Raw genomic sequence first — 17,905 nt, 5'->3', positions numbered from 1 at the left:
AACTCCCACTTAATACGTACCCCCACCTTCAACTTTATCATTTATATATAAAATAACTTCTCATGGAATGGGGATGTAACGTTGTTATCATGGATATATCACTTTATTTCTTCTTGTTTTTTTTAAACTTATACTTATTACATCTCTTTGAAAAAGCTATCATTTTGTAATTATATCATACATAAAGATGAATCTTGAATTCCTCAAAAAAAAAAATTATGTTAAGAATCATTGCCATAAAATACAATGACGCACACAGGATAAGCTGGTAAATTTTTTTTGATGAAATTATATTATTCTATATGATTTCGATAAATTAAAATAATAATAGTAGTTTTTAAAATAATATCTAGATTATTGAAAAAGGGGAAAGAAATAAAAGTATCAACTTACCGAGACATGTCATACTTATTATTCAAAGGATAATCAAAGCTGAATAAATTATTATTACAATTATTATATGCAACAAACAAGTAACCTTGTCATTTTGCGTTTTGGAGCGTGAGTCGCTCGAGATCCAAGACCAACGAATAGTCGCACAAAAGAAAGAAAGAAAGAAAGAATCCCATTTACTCAACATTTATCGGTGGGTTCCATGCCATGCAGACAGACATGCTGTCTGAACCCCATCAATTTCATTTCCACTTTTTCTCTTTCTCCTTGTCTTATATTTGGTAAGATTCTGCAAAAAAAAAAAAAAACCAAGGGAATATTTATTTGACTGTGTGTTTTAAGTCGAATATGGTCGAGTCTATGCCATATTGCCATATGTGTGTATTCTAACTTTAATAACTTGAATTGGATTGAGTCTTCAAAATTCCCAAATTTTTACATATTGTACAAAACAATATCTGTCAAAAAAATAAGAGCCACCAAGGAAAAAAATTTACCTGTCTTTTTTCTCATTTTAACTTATATCTCAAAACCCAAAAAGAAAACAGAAAAGGGAAAACAATGATACAAGAAGTTTTTTATTGGTGTTACATGGGTTGACCTGAGGTTTCTGGATGGGGGTGACTTAACTCACATTTCTGAAAAATTATACTTGACATTTGATTTTACATTTGATTTTCTTTTTCCGTTTGATTGACGGGAGCTTGCTTGATGTAGATCCCCGTCTAAATGTAGATTCTACTTGATGGCGTAAGAACGGGTGCAAACTGTCTCCAGAGCTTCGGTGATCAAGGCAGAAAAGCTGGTCATGGCTTGGAAAACTCCAGGCAATCCAGTTTGAATGTTGTTCAATGTCATTGCTCTAGTCACCTCCACAGCCTTTGAATGTTTTACCATCTCGTCTTCAACACGCATCTGGCAAGTTGCGAGCTCGGCTTTTTTCTCAGCCAGCGGGTCCCGTGCATCCAAAACGTGCCCGTCTCCAGACCCTGTATCGGGAAGTCCTATTCCAACCATAGAGTATGAGTGGTAGTATTTATTCTCAATGCTTCTGAGAGATGAAGCCTTTTTTTCGAGTTCCTTTGATACGGTTTCTGTACGTTTCTTTATTTTCAGCTCCTCTGTCTGCTTCGATAATATCGAATGAACAACATTTATGAAGCTCTTGATGGCTTCGGATGCAACTGTGTCAGGTAATCGGTCCAGGGCGAGTTTCCATTCGTCGAAGAAAGCAAAAACCTCGGGAAGTTCCCGGTTGTTATTAGCTGGTTCAGCGTAAACAGGGAGAATGGTAAGTTTAAACCAGCCATGGAGAGAGCAAACAAAGTCCCGTTGAAACTTTATGAGGCGACAGAAACTCGAATGCCACGCAGATACAGCAGATTCAAGATCGCGTGTTGCCTGCTTGTGAAGATCAGACGTTGCTTCAACTTTGGTTGTTCGGTTAACTAGGCCACGAACTTGCTGCACTATGTCGTTCTGGACTTCATGATACTGATTCATTGATCGCCACATGTACATGAAACTGCGTTTAGAAAATGGAGACAGTAAACTAGAGGGTCAATCTTCTTTCATAATCTAATAATGGAAACTTAATTGGCTTCTAGAGGCTTGAGTCCTCAATTCGAGTCACATAGATAGCACGCACGAACTTAATTGGATTCTAGATACCATAATTGAGATTTACTCAGCTCAAAACAAAGCAGCTCAGGCTCAGGCTCTCAAGCTAGATCACAAGCTAATTTTTAAGATCATGGGACGACTTAAGAGTTCTTCGACAACTAAAATTGAGCTCGTGCTTGTCAGAAAGCTCGAGTTCAGAAAAGCTTTACCTCGATTGGGTCAGAGTTGATTCAGCTAGACAGACTCATTAACCAATTCAACTCACATTGGACCACCAACCAAAATACTTCAACTTATGTTAAGCTCGTATAATCATAAATAAAGTTCAAGGTCTTGACGGGACATTTGACGAGGTTTAGTTCTGTCTGTGCGTAATTATTCACATCAAACATAATCAAAATCTTTTTTCTACAAATCAAACAGATCCCTACTCTGACTTTCGAACACATTGTGACAAGCTAGGACTTACCCGTGACAGAGTTCAACTAACTGTGGGACAAGGTCAGTGTCTCGTAGAGTGACAATAGCAGATGAGGTGGTTGACATGGCTTGAGACGTCACGGAAATCAGAGATTGAAGCCTCTTTATTGAGGCTTTGGTCTTGTCCAACTTGGCTTCCTCTTCACCCCGGCACTCCTGACTTTGGAGAGTTGACAACTTCCTCTCGTGCTCGATCTTTACTCCTTCTCTAGCCTACATTGATTATAAGGGACACATCCACATTTATCAATAATTAAGTTTGATGGATTCTTTGTCGCACACTTTTACGGCATATATCAATAATTAAGTACGATGGATACTTGTTACACACTTTTACGGTTTAACTAGTATCTTATCTTGCTAAATTTTACTTCGTTGAAAATCGAAACAAAGATCTTGTTCTTAATTGAAGATACAGCTCCGATCCCTGTATGACTTGTTATGCGACACTTTGTTACATACACCTGGAGCCTTGATTACCATTATGTCATGTGGATCTACACACGAACCAAATAAATTAATGGTAACCAATACACCAAGTAAACATAGAGTGTAGCACATAATAAACTAAGCTGAGGAAATAATTAGTTAAGACTGTCTGAATATTTATTTTCTTAACAAGAACTGATCGAAGTGCTAAAATATTCAACTTCTTGCTTTTTGTGTGTCATGGCAAGCACACACCAGCTTTGACTAAAGACAAAGGCTGTTAGAAGACAGGACCCACAAGCATGTTCCAAGTTGACATCTTAAGATCAGTCCAGGTTGTTGGTATCACACAACACACGATCATTCGGTGCAATTTAGTCACTTCCACTGAAAGGGAATATAAAAAACAAGATTACAGAAGAAAGATACCATGATATGCTTTTATGTTTTGGCAAACACGGAAATTCCGGTGATGGGGCGACTCGTTGAATCGAGGGGCAAGACTGAGTTTTCAAAAAAAAAGTCGCGCATAAAATTTCAAATTTAAAATTCCGCGTAAAATCTTAAATCAATTTTAAATTAGGACGACAGTCACCCCTCACCTCTACTCGATCCGCCCTTGCATCGCAATAATGGATAAGCTGAACCCCTTCAATACATATTCACCATTCACCACCACCCACAAAAGAGACTGTTGAAGATTAGGATCAGATTAGATTAGGATTCTATAAGATCAGATCGGTTGAGTTGTTTTATGATTAAATCTTTTATCCTATCTTTGTATTTTAAATATTTGGATAGATTAGGTTGTTAGCCTTAGGGTTTCCTGCATTCTATAAGTTCAGCGTTGTATTCAGTTTTATTAATGAAGTGGAATAAGGGATTCTCACCCTCAAAACTCTCTTATTAAATCTCACATGGTATCAGAGCTATCGGCGGCCGATCCATGACAAAATACGGGACGAAATCTGGGTTGGCCTCCACCTCTGAATCCACGACTCCATCACCCACTCCTCAAATCATAAGCGACGCATCACCCCTCTCAATCACTTGCCATAAACTTAATGGCAAGAATTTCTTACCTTGGTCACAATCTGTATTCATGTACAAATGCGGCCGAGGGAAAGAAGAGTTTCTCACGGGTTCCGCATCCCAACCCGAATTCACCGATCCAAACTACAAGAAGTGGAAGGCTGAAAACAACCAAGTGATGGCATGGTTAATCAATTCTATGATCCCCGAGATTGGGGAGAATTTTCTTCTCTATCCTTCTGCCTCGGAGATTTGGGACGCTACCCGTGAATCCTACTCTTGCAGCGACAATACGGCTGAGCTTTTTGCAATTGAATCGGCTGTCCATGATCTTCGACAAGAAGACTCCACAGTGACCGAGTACTTCTCTACTCTCACTCGCAATTGGCAAACCATCGACTTGACTGAGACACATGATTGGAAATGCTCCAAAGACGAGAAGTTGTTCAGATCATTTATTGAAAACAAACGAGTCTTCAAGTTCTTCATGGGCCTCAACAATAACTTCGATAACGTCCGAGGCAGAATCCTTAGCACAAACCCACTACCTAACCTTCGTGCAGCCTTCTCAGTGGTACGCCAGGAGGAAAGCCGACGCAAAGTGATGCTGGGCTCATCACCTCAATCATCTGATAACTCTGCCCTTGTTGTTCAACGACAAAATAACCCTTCAACTACTGATGTTACGGCCCACCAAGGATTTCGTCAAGGGCAGCCTCCAAACAACACAAAAGGAAAAATGATTCCGGGACGTCCTTGGTGTGAATTTTGCAAGAAACCAACTCACAATATCGATAGTTGCTGGAAGATACATGGGAAACCACTGGATTGGAAACCAGCCAGAGAACGTCGCGCTCACAGCGTTGTCTCTGAGCAGCCTCCATCCACAGCAGCGCCTTTCACCAAGGAACAATTGGATGCTCTCCAGAAGTTGTTCTCCTAGCATACGATGCCATCTTCTGTCATCGGAACGGGTAGTACAGCAATCCCAGGTGATATTCCCCTCACTTTTATTTCACAAACTGAATTATCAAACTACTGGATAGTAGATTCTGGTGCTTCAGACCATATGACCAGCCAATTACAAATGTTCACCTCATACAGCTCCTTACGAGTCTCTAAATCAGTTCGAGTAGCAGATGGTTCTTGTACAAAAGTACTTGGTTCGGGTTCAATTTGGTTATCCCCAGAATTATGCTTACATAACGTCTTATTCGTTCCTGCACTTCAGTGCAATTTATTGTCCGTCAGTGCATTCAACAAGAACTTACATTGCTCTACAATTTTTTCGACTGACTCATGTGTTTTTCAGGACCTGGAATCGGGGAGGACGATTGACAGTGCTAAGTGTTGTGCAGGTCTCTACCTATTAAAGATGAAGTCACCCTTAGAGTCCCTATCTTCAAATGCCTCTGGCCATCATGCTTCCGCAGTCCAATCCATCAGAGATAATGAATTTTTGTTATGGCACTATCGCCTAGGTCATCCAAATTTTTTGTATCTCAAGAAACTATTTCCATCATTAGTAAATAACAGCACTTCTCGTTTACCTCTTTGTGATGTTTGTCAATTTTCAAAACACACTCGCACATCGTTCAAACCACAAACATATACACCATCAAAACCATTTTCTCTCATACATAGCGATATTTGGGGTCCTTCTCGTGTCAAAAACATTACGGGTACCCGGTGGTTCCTATTATTTGTTGACGACCATACTCGTCTGTCTTGGGTTTTTCTCATGAAAGACAAAAATGAGACGTCTACAATTTTCAAATCATTCTCCGCCATGATACACACACAATTCTCAACTGATATCCAAATTTTACGAACTGATCGAGCTCGGGACTTCTTTAACACTGTTCTTGGAGATTACCTAACCACTCGGGGAATTATTCATCAAAGCTCCTGCGTTGATACACCTCAACAAAATGGTGTCGCAGAAAGGAAAAATCGCCATCTCCTTGAGGTGGCTCGTTCTTTATTGTTCACACATAATGTTCCTAATCATTTCTGGGGTGAGGCTGTCCTCACAGCCACATACCTCATAAATCGCATGCCTTCTAGAGTCCTTAAGTTCCAAACACCTATTCAATCTCTCCTCAGCATTTATCCTAACTCACACCTACTTCACAATCTCCCATTACGCATCTTTGGGTGTGTCTCGTTTGTGCACATCCATTCCCAGCATAGAAGCAAACTTGACCCCCGTTCAATAAAATGCATCTTCCTAGGGTATTCCTCCAATCAAAAGGGGTACAAATGTTATTCCTCGACCACAAGAAAATTCTACAATACCATGGATGTCACATTCAATGAGTCTGAACCGTTTTTTCCATCTTCCTCAGCTCAGGGGGAGCAGGTAATTCATGGCCATCTTCAGGGTAATGACCTTCAGAATCTGGATCCTATACATATTGATGATTTAGACACTATCCCACCAAATCATTCCCAAATCCTCCCCTTTGATCATGTGTATTCACGTAGGAATTCTCCTCAAGACCAAACACACAATCAGCAAACCAAGAGCACTCCCTCGATCCCAGATCCTCTGGAAAGCAATCAAGGTACACCAATCTCCACCTCACATGATATTGATGATAGACCAATTGCGTTAAGAAAAGGAATCAGATCGTGCACACAATATCCTATAAGTAATTTTGTCTCTTTTGATCTATTGTCTCCTGCATATCGAGCTTTTGTTGTGAATCTAGACCAAGTACAGGTCCCATCAAACATCACTGAAGCCCTGGAACACCCACAATGGAGGGCAGCAGTCTTTGACGAAATACATGCCCTAGAGAAGAATAACACTTGGGAGATTACTGAACTCCCTACTGAAAAACGAACTGTTGGCTGTAAGTGGATTTTCACAATTAAACATAAGGCTGATGGGAGCATTGAACGATACAAGGCAAGATTAGTAGCAAAAGGGTTCACTCAGACATATGGAATTGATTATCAAGAGACATTTGCACCTGTTGCCATGCTAAATACGGTACGTGTACTCCTATCTATTGCTGCAAATCTAGACTGGCCCCTATATCAACTTGATGTCAAAAATGCCTTCTTAAATGGGGATTTGGAAGAGGAGATCTACATGTGTATTCCACCTGGATTCGAATCCAAGACAACGGCTAATAAAGTCTATCGGTTAAAGAAATCTCTTTATGGTTTAAAGCAATCTCCCAGAACCTGGTTCCACAAGTTCACGAAAGTATTGAAAGAAAGTGGATACATACAGTGCCAATCAGACCACACTATGTTTGTCAAGCATTCCAACTCAGACAGGATCTCTGTTATCATCGTATATGTTGACGATATTATAATTACTGGGAATCATAAAGAAGACATCACTCAAGTCAAGCTACTACTCTCAAAAGAATTCGAGATGAAGGATCTAGGGCAGTTGAAATATTTTTTGGGAATGGAAGTGGCCAGATCAAAACGTGGGATCTTTATTTCTCAGAAAAAATATGTCCTTGATCTGTTGAAAGAAACTGGAATGTTGGGATGCAAGCCTGTTGATACTCCTATGGATCCAAACATAAAACTTGGAAAAAATGAGGAAAGTCCAATGATCGACAAAGGACGATACCAAAGATTAGTAGGTAAACTGATATACCTATCTCACACAAGACCTGACATTGGATTCGCTGTAAGTGTTGTTAGCCAATTCATGAACAATCCAACTGAAGAACATATGGGTGCTGTTTTTCGCATATTAAAGTACCTCAAAGGATCCCCTGGAAAGGGACTATGCTTCCAGAAGACAGCTCTAAGAAATATACAGATATACAGTGACGCTGATTGGGCAGGATCATCCACTGACAGACGATCCACATCTGGGTATTGCTCATTCGTATGGGGCAACCTTGTAACATGGCGAAGCAAGAAACAAACTGTGGTAGCAAGAAGCAGTGCAGAAGCCGAATTTCGGTCCTTGGCCAATGGTACGTGCGAAGGGATAGGGTTACAAAGGTTATTGGCAGAACTGAAAGTAGGAGGACATCAAGTGGTAGAACTGAAGTGTGACAATCAAGCGGCGATAAGTATTGCCAAGAATCCAGTTCATCATGATCGAACTAAGCATGTTGAAGTCGATCGTCATTTCATAAGTGAAAAGCTCGAGAAAGGGACATTGAAAATCTGTTACGTCCCTAGCCATGCACAAGTTGCAGACATTCTAACTAAGGCCTTGTACCGACCAATCTTTGAAAACTTGGTATCCAAGTTGGGTATGATCAACATTTACAACCCAACTTGAGGGGGAGTGTTGAAGATTAGGATCAGATTAGATTAGGATTCTATAAGATCAGATCGGTTGAGTTGTTTTATGATTAAATCTTTTATCATATCTTTGTATTTTAAATATTTGGATAGATTAGGTTGTTAGCCTTAGGGTTTCCTGCATTCTATAAGTTCAGCGTTGTATTCAGTTTTATTAATGAAGTGGAATAAGGGATTCTCACCCTCAAAACTCTCTTATTAAATCTCACAGAGACACATGTTGCAAATCTATGTTATCTCCCCAAGCTTTTACCAGGGGCAGATTTGTCATTTGGTTAGCAAGATACAGTCAAGAAAAGGAATAACTTTATGCCATTTTCAACTATTGCATCTAAGCAAGCTTTAAAGAAGAATCTAACTTAAATTGAGACAAGAAATACAAAAGTTAGATTATGATGCAAATGAACTGAAATGAGGAAATTCAAGTTTAAATAACTACCTTCACTTCTTGATACAGTTTCTTTTCCCAAGCCAAGAGCCTTTCCAGAGAGGAACAAAGGCTCTTCGGACCACCAGATTGCTCGATTGAATTGGGCTCATATCGGTACTTCACTACCAAAGGAGGCTTTGAAGTCCAGCTCGAGCTCAAGTTACTCAACATTCCACTAGAATGATACACTGTCTCTGTAACACCAAATCAAAATCAATTCATACCCAAGTTCTAATGCATCCCACAAACAATTCAAAACACACACCAAAAAAGGGAAATAATCTCTCAATATTTGCAAGTCCATGAGCTAAAACGTAATCCGAAAAGACTGGATATTTTGCATAAGGAAACAAACAGAGAAACTAATGCAAATTATTAATCAAACTCGCAAGAAACTGATATTGGAATCTCAGAAACTGAACAGTCGCTCAAGAATTTCAAAAAAGAATTCTTGATTCGAGAATCCAATACCAAACTTACTTCTCAATTGCTTGAAGCTTCGATCAAACCGAGCCCTCCCAATTTCGAGCATCTCCGAAACTTGCTCTCCCGCAGATGCAGCCTTATCAAAATACTCCCTGATAGCCGACACAATTTCTGCTAAATCTTTGTGCCTCACCACAAGCCTCCTATCAGAATTTATCCCTTCACCATTCCCATTTCCCCAGCTAACCGAAGACTTGATATCACCAGACGAAAGCTTATCCAATTTACTCGAGAACTTAGGATTTAAATTCACATTGGCATTCCCCATGTTATTATTGTTTCTGCTGCTAGCGGCAGCAGATACTTCTTTCACCGACCCCAAATTTGATTGAGTCCCGTAATCGGATCTTGATTCTGAATCCGCTTCGACATTATCATCCGATGAGCTACTCGTAGCACTATAACGATCGTGATCGTCCCATTCGCTGCACTGTACTTCTTCTCTCTCGGTCTCTTCCCCTTCTTCGTTCTCCCACTGCCCTTTCTTGGAGACTGGCACGGGACCCGAACCCCGCCTCACGGAGTTCTTCGCAGTACTATTGGTTGAATATCGAGAGTAGGATGAGTAATTTGATGCCCTGTCATCGAATTTCTGGGTTTCATTCACGCCAAAAGGTTTCTGAAAGTGATCATTTGAAAAGATTGAAGCTTTATCATCGTCTTCGTCGGAGGAATGGTGGTGTTCGATTTGGTTCTTCGCGTTTTGGAGATGGTGGAAGTGTTCGGAGTCCGGCGGAGAAGGGGGAGGGTAGAAATCATCCCAATTCCATACAGATGAGGCCTGTGAAGGGGTGGTTGAATAAGTTGAATTTTCTCTCGCGTTGTAAGTGAAATTATTGTGCTGGGGTGGTGGAGAGGATGATAAGCTTGAGTCGGAGAGGATGTGGGGTAGTTTAACGGGTTTTTTCCGACGCGGCGGAGGCGATGGCGATGGCTGCTGTTTTTTCTGATGTTGATGATGGGAAGAGGCGGTGGACGTGGGGGGTGGGGGAGGAGGGCGGAACGAAGGTGAAGGAGATGAGGGAGGGATCGGATCACGGGGGATGGAGGTGGGAAGCTTAACGGTGGCGGCGGAGGGGGTACGGAGGAAGACAGCGGGGGCGTGGTGGGAGACGGAGAGGGATTCGCCGGAGGCAAACTCTACGAGGGCGGAACCCGTCATGCGTAGGGACCGACAATAATCAGAGTGAGCTGCGGCCAGGTAGTGGCGAGCATAAACAGACTCCTTCATGAGACGGCACCGCTCCTTGCACCGCCGCACAGTATCCTCGTTGTCCAGCTTCGACGCCGTGCAGCCCATATCGTCACACCAATCCTATTTTTTATTTCGTCAGAAAAATAGAGTACTCAAACAAAGCCGGTATGGTCCAGAGAGGTGGCGCCGGCGGATATTACGGGCAAAATGCCGGCGGAGAATAAAGGATGCGAACAGTGGAGAGCTGATTTCTCATCCCTGTAATATTTCGAACAAACTTCTCCATACTTCAGTCTCCACCATCACACGACACTACACTACACTACTTAAAGAAAGCATACAAATATTCATATAATACTATAGATTTGAAATTAAATATAACTTACTTTTTGGTTAAAAACTTACTTAAGACGATTTCATAGGTCGTATTTTGTGAAACTTATCTCTTATTTGAGTCATACATGAAAAATATTATTTTTTATGCTAAGAGTATTACTTTTTATTGTGAACAGCGGTAGGATTGACCTGTCTCACAGATAAAGATTCGTGAAACATACTCACAAAAGACCTATTCTAATTTTTGAGCTTGGAATCTTATTTTATATTTTTTTTTTATAATTTAGAAGTTGTATTTAAAATAGTATTCGGGTCATGAACGTATAGCAAGGACCTAACTACAACGTGCGATTTAAGTAAAGATTCTTACACTTAAATGCACACGTTTGGGATTGAAGTTAGAAATTATAGAGCTATGAAATTGAATTTAAAGAAGCCATTAAGTCTAAAGACAATAAGTTAAAAAAAGGTCAAGCTGGTGAGGAAAAAGTTCAACATTAAAGATTTATTTTAAATGGTGGGGGCCTTTTTATGAAAATTATAATTTTTCTCATTTCCTTTTCCTACCTTTTATTATTATTATTATTATTATTATTATTATTATTATTATTATTATTATTATTATCCTCAATAAAATGTGGGCATATCCAATGCACCTTTGGTCATAAGATGTTCTAGGAATTAAGAGAGAGTGTACGTGTGAGTTAAAATTGCCTAGAAAATGATTGAACTGTTTTTAGGTGCAACTTTCTTCTAAAAAGGGGAACATTAAAGGGAAACTTATAGTTGCCCCCACATCAAATTAATTCTCTTGTCACCATTGAGTTATTCCAACAAAAAATGGTGCACCTACCTTCTTTTCAAATTCTTCCAACTTACATGAATTTTGATTTAAACTCCATTGTCAAAACACATATTTTTCCCGAAGAAGTCGAAGCCAAATACCACCTTAATACATTGATCCGATATTCAGTATTGCCCGATGATTACAACTAGCTCGTTATTTGTGGAAGAAATTTGAATGTACACCTCATTTGTCAAAAACAAATTTAAACACCCAAGGAGCCTGCAGATCATGTTAAAATTTAGAGGGTTGGACCCCTTCCACGTTTTCTACGTCAAACAGCTAGCAAAAAGGAAGGGATCTTCTCATTCACAAACAAACAGGTAGTAGATACACATTATCATCGTCACAGAAACTTATCTGGAGTAATTTTAAACGAACGGTTCAGGAGAATATATCTCTGGTAACCTTGTCTCACAAGGTCGTTTGGCATCTGATTTGCTCTCGTCTTTGTTAAAAGGGAAACCCAAAGTCTCAAATAGACCCTGTACCGTTAAAATGACGGTGTTGGTCAGTCATATTTTGAATGATATGACGACAACTGAAGGATTAGGATATCTTAGCACGAGCCTACACCAGTGCATCATTAATTGCATAAGCCACACAGTACTGTTTAAGAAACATTGAATTGCCTATAAAGGGTCATATATCATTCATGAATTTAAATGTAAGGATTTGAAAGTAGCCATATTTGATCCAAAAAAAAAATGTTCTTCAATGGTGTTAGGTTGCTTAGAGCCATGATCTAGACACGGGCGGCTGGCTGAAAATACCAGGGTACTGACAAATTTTCCCTTCGTCGTTCTCAAAAGCTCAACAGATGAGGCATTAGGAATTTTGATAACAGAGATAGCACTTTGACGAACTCATATAAAAAGAGCAACTCAAATTTCAGATGCCGTTTAACTGATGAAACATGCCGCAACCAGAAGTCTAGTGGACGTGCATGCTCAGACATCTGAAATGACTTCATTTTCTGGTCACACAAACGCCATTTAAAATGTCAGTTTTCGTAACAGTAGAGTAATCAAGCCAAGCACATTTAATCCTGAAATTATGGGAAAAGACTTCTGCTCTACCACTACGTGGTGTAATTAATCTCACAGCATCTCCTCTTCAAAAGGCTTCTTTTTCTGGGATAGAAAAAGGATGATAAAACTGCTTTATTTTTTGTCACAACAGAAAAGCAATAAAACACTTGCCTGCATCATGTACCACTCTTCAAATTCATCGAACAATTCTAGCCGTTCAATCCTAATTAAAAGAGAAATGAGAATAATTAAAAAGTATATCCATGTGCATTCAACCTCCCAAAAAGAAGATAAAATGCACACAGAAAGAATGAACCTTTAGAACTTTGATTAGATAAAGACACTTTATAAACTCAAAAACAAAAGAGGGTTTCTAAGGGAAGTCATGAAACCCTTCGAAACTCTATGGATTAAAATACTTACTTATTGAACAAATTACAAAGAGATACAAGTATCCAAAAAATAAATGTAACGAGGTTCACAGCTAAATTCTGAAATAAAGTTGGATCAGTAAACTATACCTCATTAGTTTGAATCTTTTACACTTACATATCCATTACACTCTTGTAGATGTTTCGGCTAGGACAATAATTTCAAGATCATAGAGACATCCACTTCCAAATTAGGTTCAACAACAGAGTGAGCACGCCTACACCTTTGCAGCTCAAGAATAAAAGCACCTTCCTAGAGGCCGTGATATCAACTCAAATTAAAAGATTCCATCTTCTCAGCATTCAAATGAAATCAACAAACCTTCCGCACTCCTTTCCTAAATCATGGCTTCTGCTATGTCTCATCCACATCAATCAATCTCATTCTCACCAGAGTTCTTAAACTGAAAATAATATACTGGTGAACAATAAGTTGACTACAAGCAGTGCACGCATCCATCCATAGAAACATCATTTTCACATTATAACAAGGCAAACATGGTGTACAATAACAACACCGGAAAATGTGCAACCTCAAAGAAATATATTTCCCCGTCATTTCTTCAAACAACAGATCGACATCTTCATTTTAGGTTCAGCTCTACACCATCAAAGAATTATTTCATTCTAAATTCCAAATAATGTAAACCATAAAGAATACATAACAGCATCATTAATTAAATTAAATGAAAGGAAGTCACATTTAATAACAATTCAAATGTAGCACAAAACCTTCAAGTTAGATCATGCTTTTGTTTCTACAAGGTACAAATGCCAAAGTCATTTTCTTAATTAAATAATTGACAATTAATGTGAATAAATCATTTTTTTAATTAAATAATTGATCTTATATAAAAATCAAAATACTCCTTTGAAAATTGAGGGACAGCATTTTCTCAACGCTCAAGTCAAAACACAAGCAATGTGTTGTCATTTTTTTTTTAAATGATGTCACATCATATATTAGTTATTTTAATGGTATTCTTGATTAAAATATGACAATAATAGAGTTTTTTTGGGACCATCATATATATATATATTAGCATTTTCTCGTCCCCTAGTCACTGCTCACGTCACACGGTGAGAATACTTGTCATCCATGATCCGAATAAAGTGACATACATGTTCAGCAAGTATAGAGTAGAGTTATATTGTTGCCGATACACAGTGAGGTTGATGGAACACTACAAATACAACTATTCATTCAAACAATTCATACTTGATACGATTTTACATTACGGATACATATACGCACAACAAAACATGGCGAATTTCAGCTCCGGAGCAATGGCTAAAGCAAGAATTTTTATATATGCACGATTCAAGAAATTGGAGGCATGGCTGAGTGCTTGAAGGTCGATGCGTCGAATAATTCCATAAACCTCTGATCCAAAACTCGTGATTTGGCTGCAGCAAATCGTTGGTACTCATCAAATACTGAAGTCAGACACCATCTTTGCAATTTTCTCATGCATCCTACAAGACAACCGGTTCGGTGCTGAAAGGAAAAGTAATACTCATGTTAATTCTTCAAAGGAAAAGTATAATTGTTGAGACACAGATGATATAAAGTTCTAAGGTAATTTCGATTTCCTGGTTCATATTATGCTACAGCCTACATTTAAACAATGTCATGGAATCATGAGTTACTTAACCAGCAATCAAATCACCAGCTCTGTGGAAAGGTTGGAATTTGATTTTCAGTTGACAAGTACATACACAGCACATACATTTTTTGAGCCAAGAAGCGAAAACTTCATTTATCGATGTTGGAGTTGGGGAACCTTATAAAGAGAGTCCAAAATACAAGAATCAAAGAATAAATTATGCCAGAAATTAGAGAAAACTTCTTCCGGCCTTTGTGCTATAAATGTTTGTTTCTTGGATTCTTATTCAAATCAACGCCAAGTATGAGTCATTTTCAACTAAACTTGTATGACATTTCAATCTATTACCAAATTTAGAACCAGCATTCTTTATTTTCTTCGTATCAATAAACATGTTTATTTCTCTCAACATTCTTCACTACTCACATTTTGAGTCGTATATATGCGTTATTCAACAAGAGGTTATTATACAAATAAAACTGTCATAGAGGATGTATGGTACCTTTCCTCGTTTGCAATGGATCAGCACAGGGTGATTTTTGACATCTAAAAAATTAGGAATAGTATTAGTCAAGAACTTATATTATGAGAATTCTAGAGTAATGATCATATATATTCACAGATATTTGAAGTCCAGGTATTAAAAAAATGGCGCTCACCGATGGCGACTTTTAGCGCTTCACGAACTTTATCCTCGGGTATATTCACAAAAGGTTCCTGCCCATTTAATTTTTAAATAAATTTATAAATCGTAACTAATATGTGATATCTATAATTATATAAGAATATATAAAAAGAACATTCTTTTTTCAATCATATTCATCACAGATAACATTTATTATATGTTCAACTATGTCGAGTTTGAAGAATACAAACAATTCTTCTCTGTAAGAGATTACACAGATATAAGAACTGCTCAGTCACTCTTCCTACATGTAAAAGAAAAACAGACATCAGATTTATTTGTATCTTTTAATATTTAGCATATGACGAATGAAACCGAGCGCGCAATTTAATCCACAACTTTGTCACACACATGCAATGAAAGAGTTACAAGTAACATGACATTTAAATAGAAGAATATTTTCTTACTTTGCTACCCTCGATTCCAAACTGAAATAACTGGATCCCATGTAACTTGAGAAACTCGATATTGGGCTGAGGGTACGGCTCCGGGCACAAATATCTACACAATCCATACAAAATCCAAAGCTTAAGTAATAATTCACATTTCACCACTTGCTTCCATTGTTAAACTTGATTCTAATTTCTTACTCATAGAAATTTGTTTCATTTGTTAAAATTGCATCCCATATATACTGACGTCACATCGGATATTGTATTAAAAAAACAAAAAAGGATATAAGAATGTAACCCTTATTACAACCATAATTCTTTCTCATTGCCTATGTCTATATTCAATCTCGTTCAAAATTTAATATAACTTTTGAAAAATAATTTTTTGTGACTGAGTTCCGATTTTGGGTATTAAATTATGAAGCCACAAAGAAACTAGGAACGACTAGAACTGGGACGAACTTCAAAATCCAAAAACGATAAATAAATTGTCAAAAAATGAGTTAAAACTATCTTGGTGATGTACCTTCAAGTGTGCCAAAAACCCAAGTGTATATAGATGGTCAACACACGAGAGATAAATTGGAGAATAGAACCCCAAGAAAAAACATAATTTGGCTAAATGACCTTTGTCATCAAATTTTACATAATATGTCGCATTGATGATTCTCTTATTGAGTTGAAATCGAACTGATAGAACAAAATTACCTATTCAAACCTTCTCCACATCTACTATTCTTGTAACCTGTATATGATTGAGATGTATTTGAAATTATGAACTTGAAATCATGGATTTCCAAAAATCAAATCTATGATTCCAAATTCAATTTATCTTGTTCGGATGAGTTTGTTTTATGTGAGTTTCATTTCAAATACATCCACAATACGGGCGTCATTTGAAATTTTATCTTGAATTAAATCCCAACATCTAAATCAAATTCATTAATCCAAATACCACATTATATATAATCAAATTTGAATTATGAAAGAAGAATGATCATCCATCTATTCTCAGTTCATAGATATTTTAAGTGCTCATCTATGCATTCTCGGTGGGTGTAAATTTTCTCCGTTATGATTAATTAATACATAATGATCTCCACCTATATATAACTCCTATCAGCAACTTACAAACAAAAACAAAAAAATAAAAATAAAAAAATGAAAATCAACTGAATTAAACGTCAATCACAGAAATAATATCACCCCTAATAAAAATTATAAAAGGCAAAATAAAAGAACTTAACTTTCTTCAGCTCAGATTGTAAATAGAATCAAAATTACGAGCTTTCAGAGTCTTAAACATGGTTTATCGAACTTACATGATGGAGCGGAGCTTGAGGGAGTGAAGAAAGGAGAAGTTGGCCGTGTCCGGGAAACCCGACCGGAAAATACCGTATTCAACCATCGCAAAGTTTAGCGGCGGAGTTAACAGCACTTCATCGCAGTTTTCATAGCCATTGCGCCCGGAAAACGGCTGCGGCCGCTCAACCGCCGCCGCCACTTCCGTGGCTCTGCGATTTTCTTCTTCTGCCACGAAACCCATCTTCACATATATCAGAGGATGGAAACAGAAAGAGACTTTGAATTTTCAAAGGATCGAAATTTTTGGGTTGGATAAATGGAGTGAAGGTGGCGATGTGGTGCGTGTGCATTTATAGCCGGCAAGAAAAATGGTATATGCTTTTCTGTAGTTGGATTTATTCGCGTGCGTACACGCAAGCGCGCCATTTAAATATATCCATTGATTAGCTGCAAAAATAATCAAATTTTAATTTTGCCTGATGATTTTTTTAATCCGTTTCCTTAAGTTAATTATAGTCTTATAACTTGATAAATTTTAGTTCATTAAAATCATATATTTAAATTATTAATTTTTTAAAAAATATTTATAATTTTATCGTCAAATATACATGTATATCTCGAGAAATTTTTTAACCACGTACTTAAAAAAATTCCGATAAAATTAGTCATCTAATTACATTATTTTGAGAAGAATATCTAAAATTGATCAAATAACGAAATATATAAAACTAGAAATGTCAGACAAACGTGTGCTTAATCTAAATTTCATTATTGGTATTGACTTGATAATATAAATTTTCTCAGATGATTAATTCAATTGTATCGATTGTCAACAAATTAGTATAAATTTTCTCAGATGATTAATTCCATTGTATCGATTGTCAACAAATTAGATAAATATCAGAAAAAATGTTGG

General features: G+C 37.7%; 2 protein-coding genes and 1 long non-coding RNA gene across 4 annotated transcripts; all 3 read right to left on the bottom strand.

The window, feature by feature from the left end:
* Positions 1-936: 936 nt before the first annotated feature.
* Positions 937-10,696, bottom strand: LOC140987346 (nitrate regulatory gene2 protein-like). 2 transcript variants are annotated; one of them, XM_073455809.1, is made up of 4 exons: positions 9,149-10,696; positions 8,687-8,871; positions 2,486-2,709; positions 937-1,918 (listed from the first exon to the last, which is right to left on the bottom strand). In XM_073455809.1, the coding sequence occupies exons 1-4, from the start codon at positions 10,461-10,463 to the stop codon at positions 1,132-1,134; spliced, it is 2,511 nt and encodes an 836-aa protein (XP_073311910.1). In that variant the 5' UTR covers positions 10,464-10,696; the 3' UTR covers positions 937-1,131. The 2 variants fall into 2 exon arrangements, with proteins under 2 accessions (XP_073311910.1, XP_073311911.1); XM_073455810.1 differs by having other exon boundaries at positions 9,158-10,695.
* A 1,269-nt stretch (positions 10,697-11,965) lies between these two features.
* LOC140989054 (uncharacterized) lies at positions 11,966-13,075 on the bottom strand. Its single transcript, XR_012177414.1, has 3 exons — positions 12,735-13,075; positions 12,115-12,147; positions 11,966-12,023 (listed from the first exon to the last, which is right to left on the bottom strand). It is a non-coding gene; the product is annotated as an uncharacterized lncRNA (long non-coding RNA).
* Positions 13,076-14,173: 1,098 nt separating this feature from the next.
* On the bottom strand, positions 14,174-17,360 carry LOC140987420 (inositol diphosphatase DSP1-like). Its single transcript, XM_073455915.1, has 5 exons — positions 17,007-17,360; positions 15,700-15,793; positions 15,267-15,324; positions 15,110-15,153; positions 14,174-14,498 (listed from the first exon to the last, which is right to left on the bottom strand). The coding sequence occupies exons 1-5, from the start codon at positions 17,228-17,230 to the stop codon at positions 14,322-14,324; spliced, it is 597 nt and encodes a 198-aa protein (XP_073312016.1). The 5' UTR covers positions 17,231-17,360; the 3' UTR covers positions 14,174-14,321.
* Positions 17,361-17,905: the final 545 nt, after the last annotated feature.

Source organism: Primulina huaijiensis, chromosome 11 (assembly GCF_012295235.1).
Source record: "Primulina huaijiensis isolate GDHJ02 chromosome 11, ASM1229523v2, whole genome shotgun sequence".
In the NCBI taxonomy this organism is placed as follows: Eukaryota; Viridiplantae; Streptophyta; class Magnoliopsida; order Lamiales; family Gesneriaceae; genus Primulina; species Primulina huaijiensis.
This window is presented reverse-complemented; position numbering and strand designations above follow the sequence as displayed.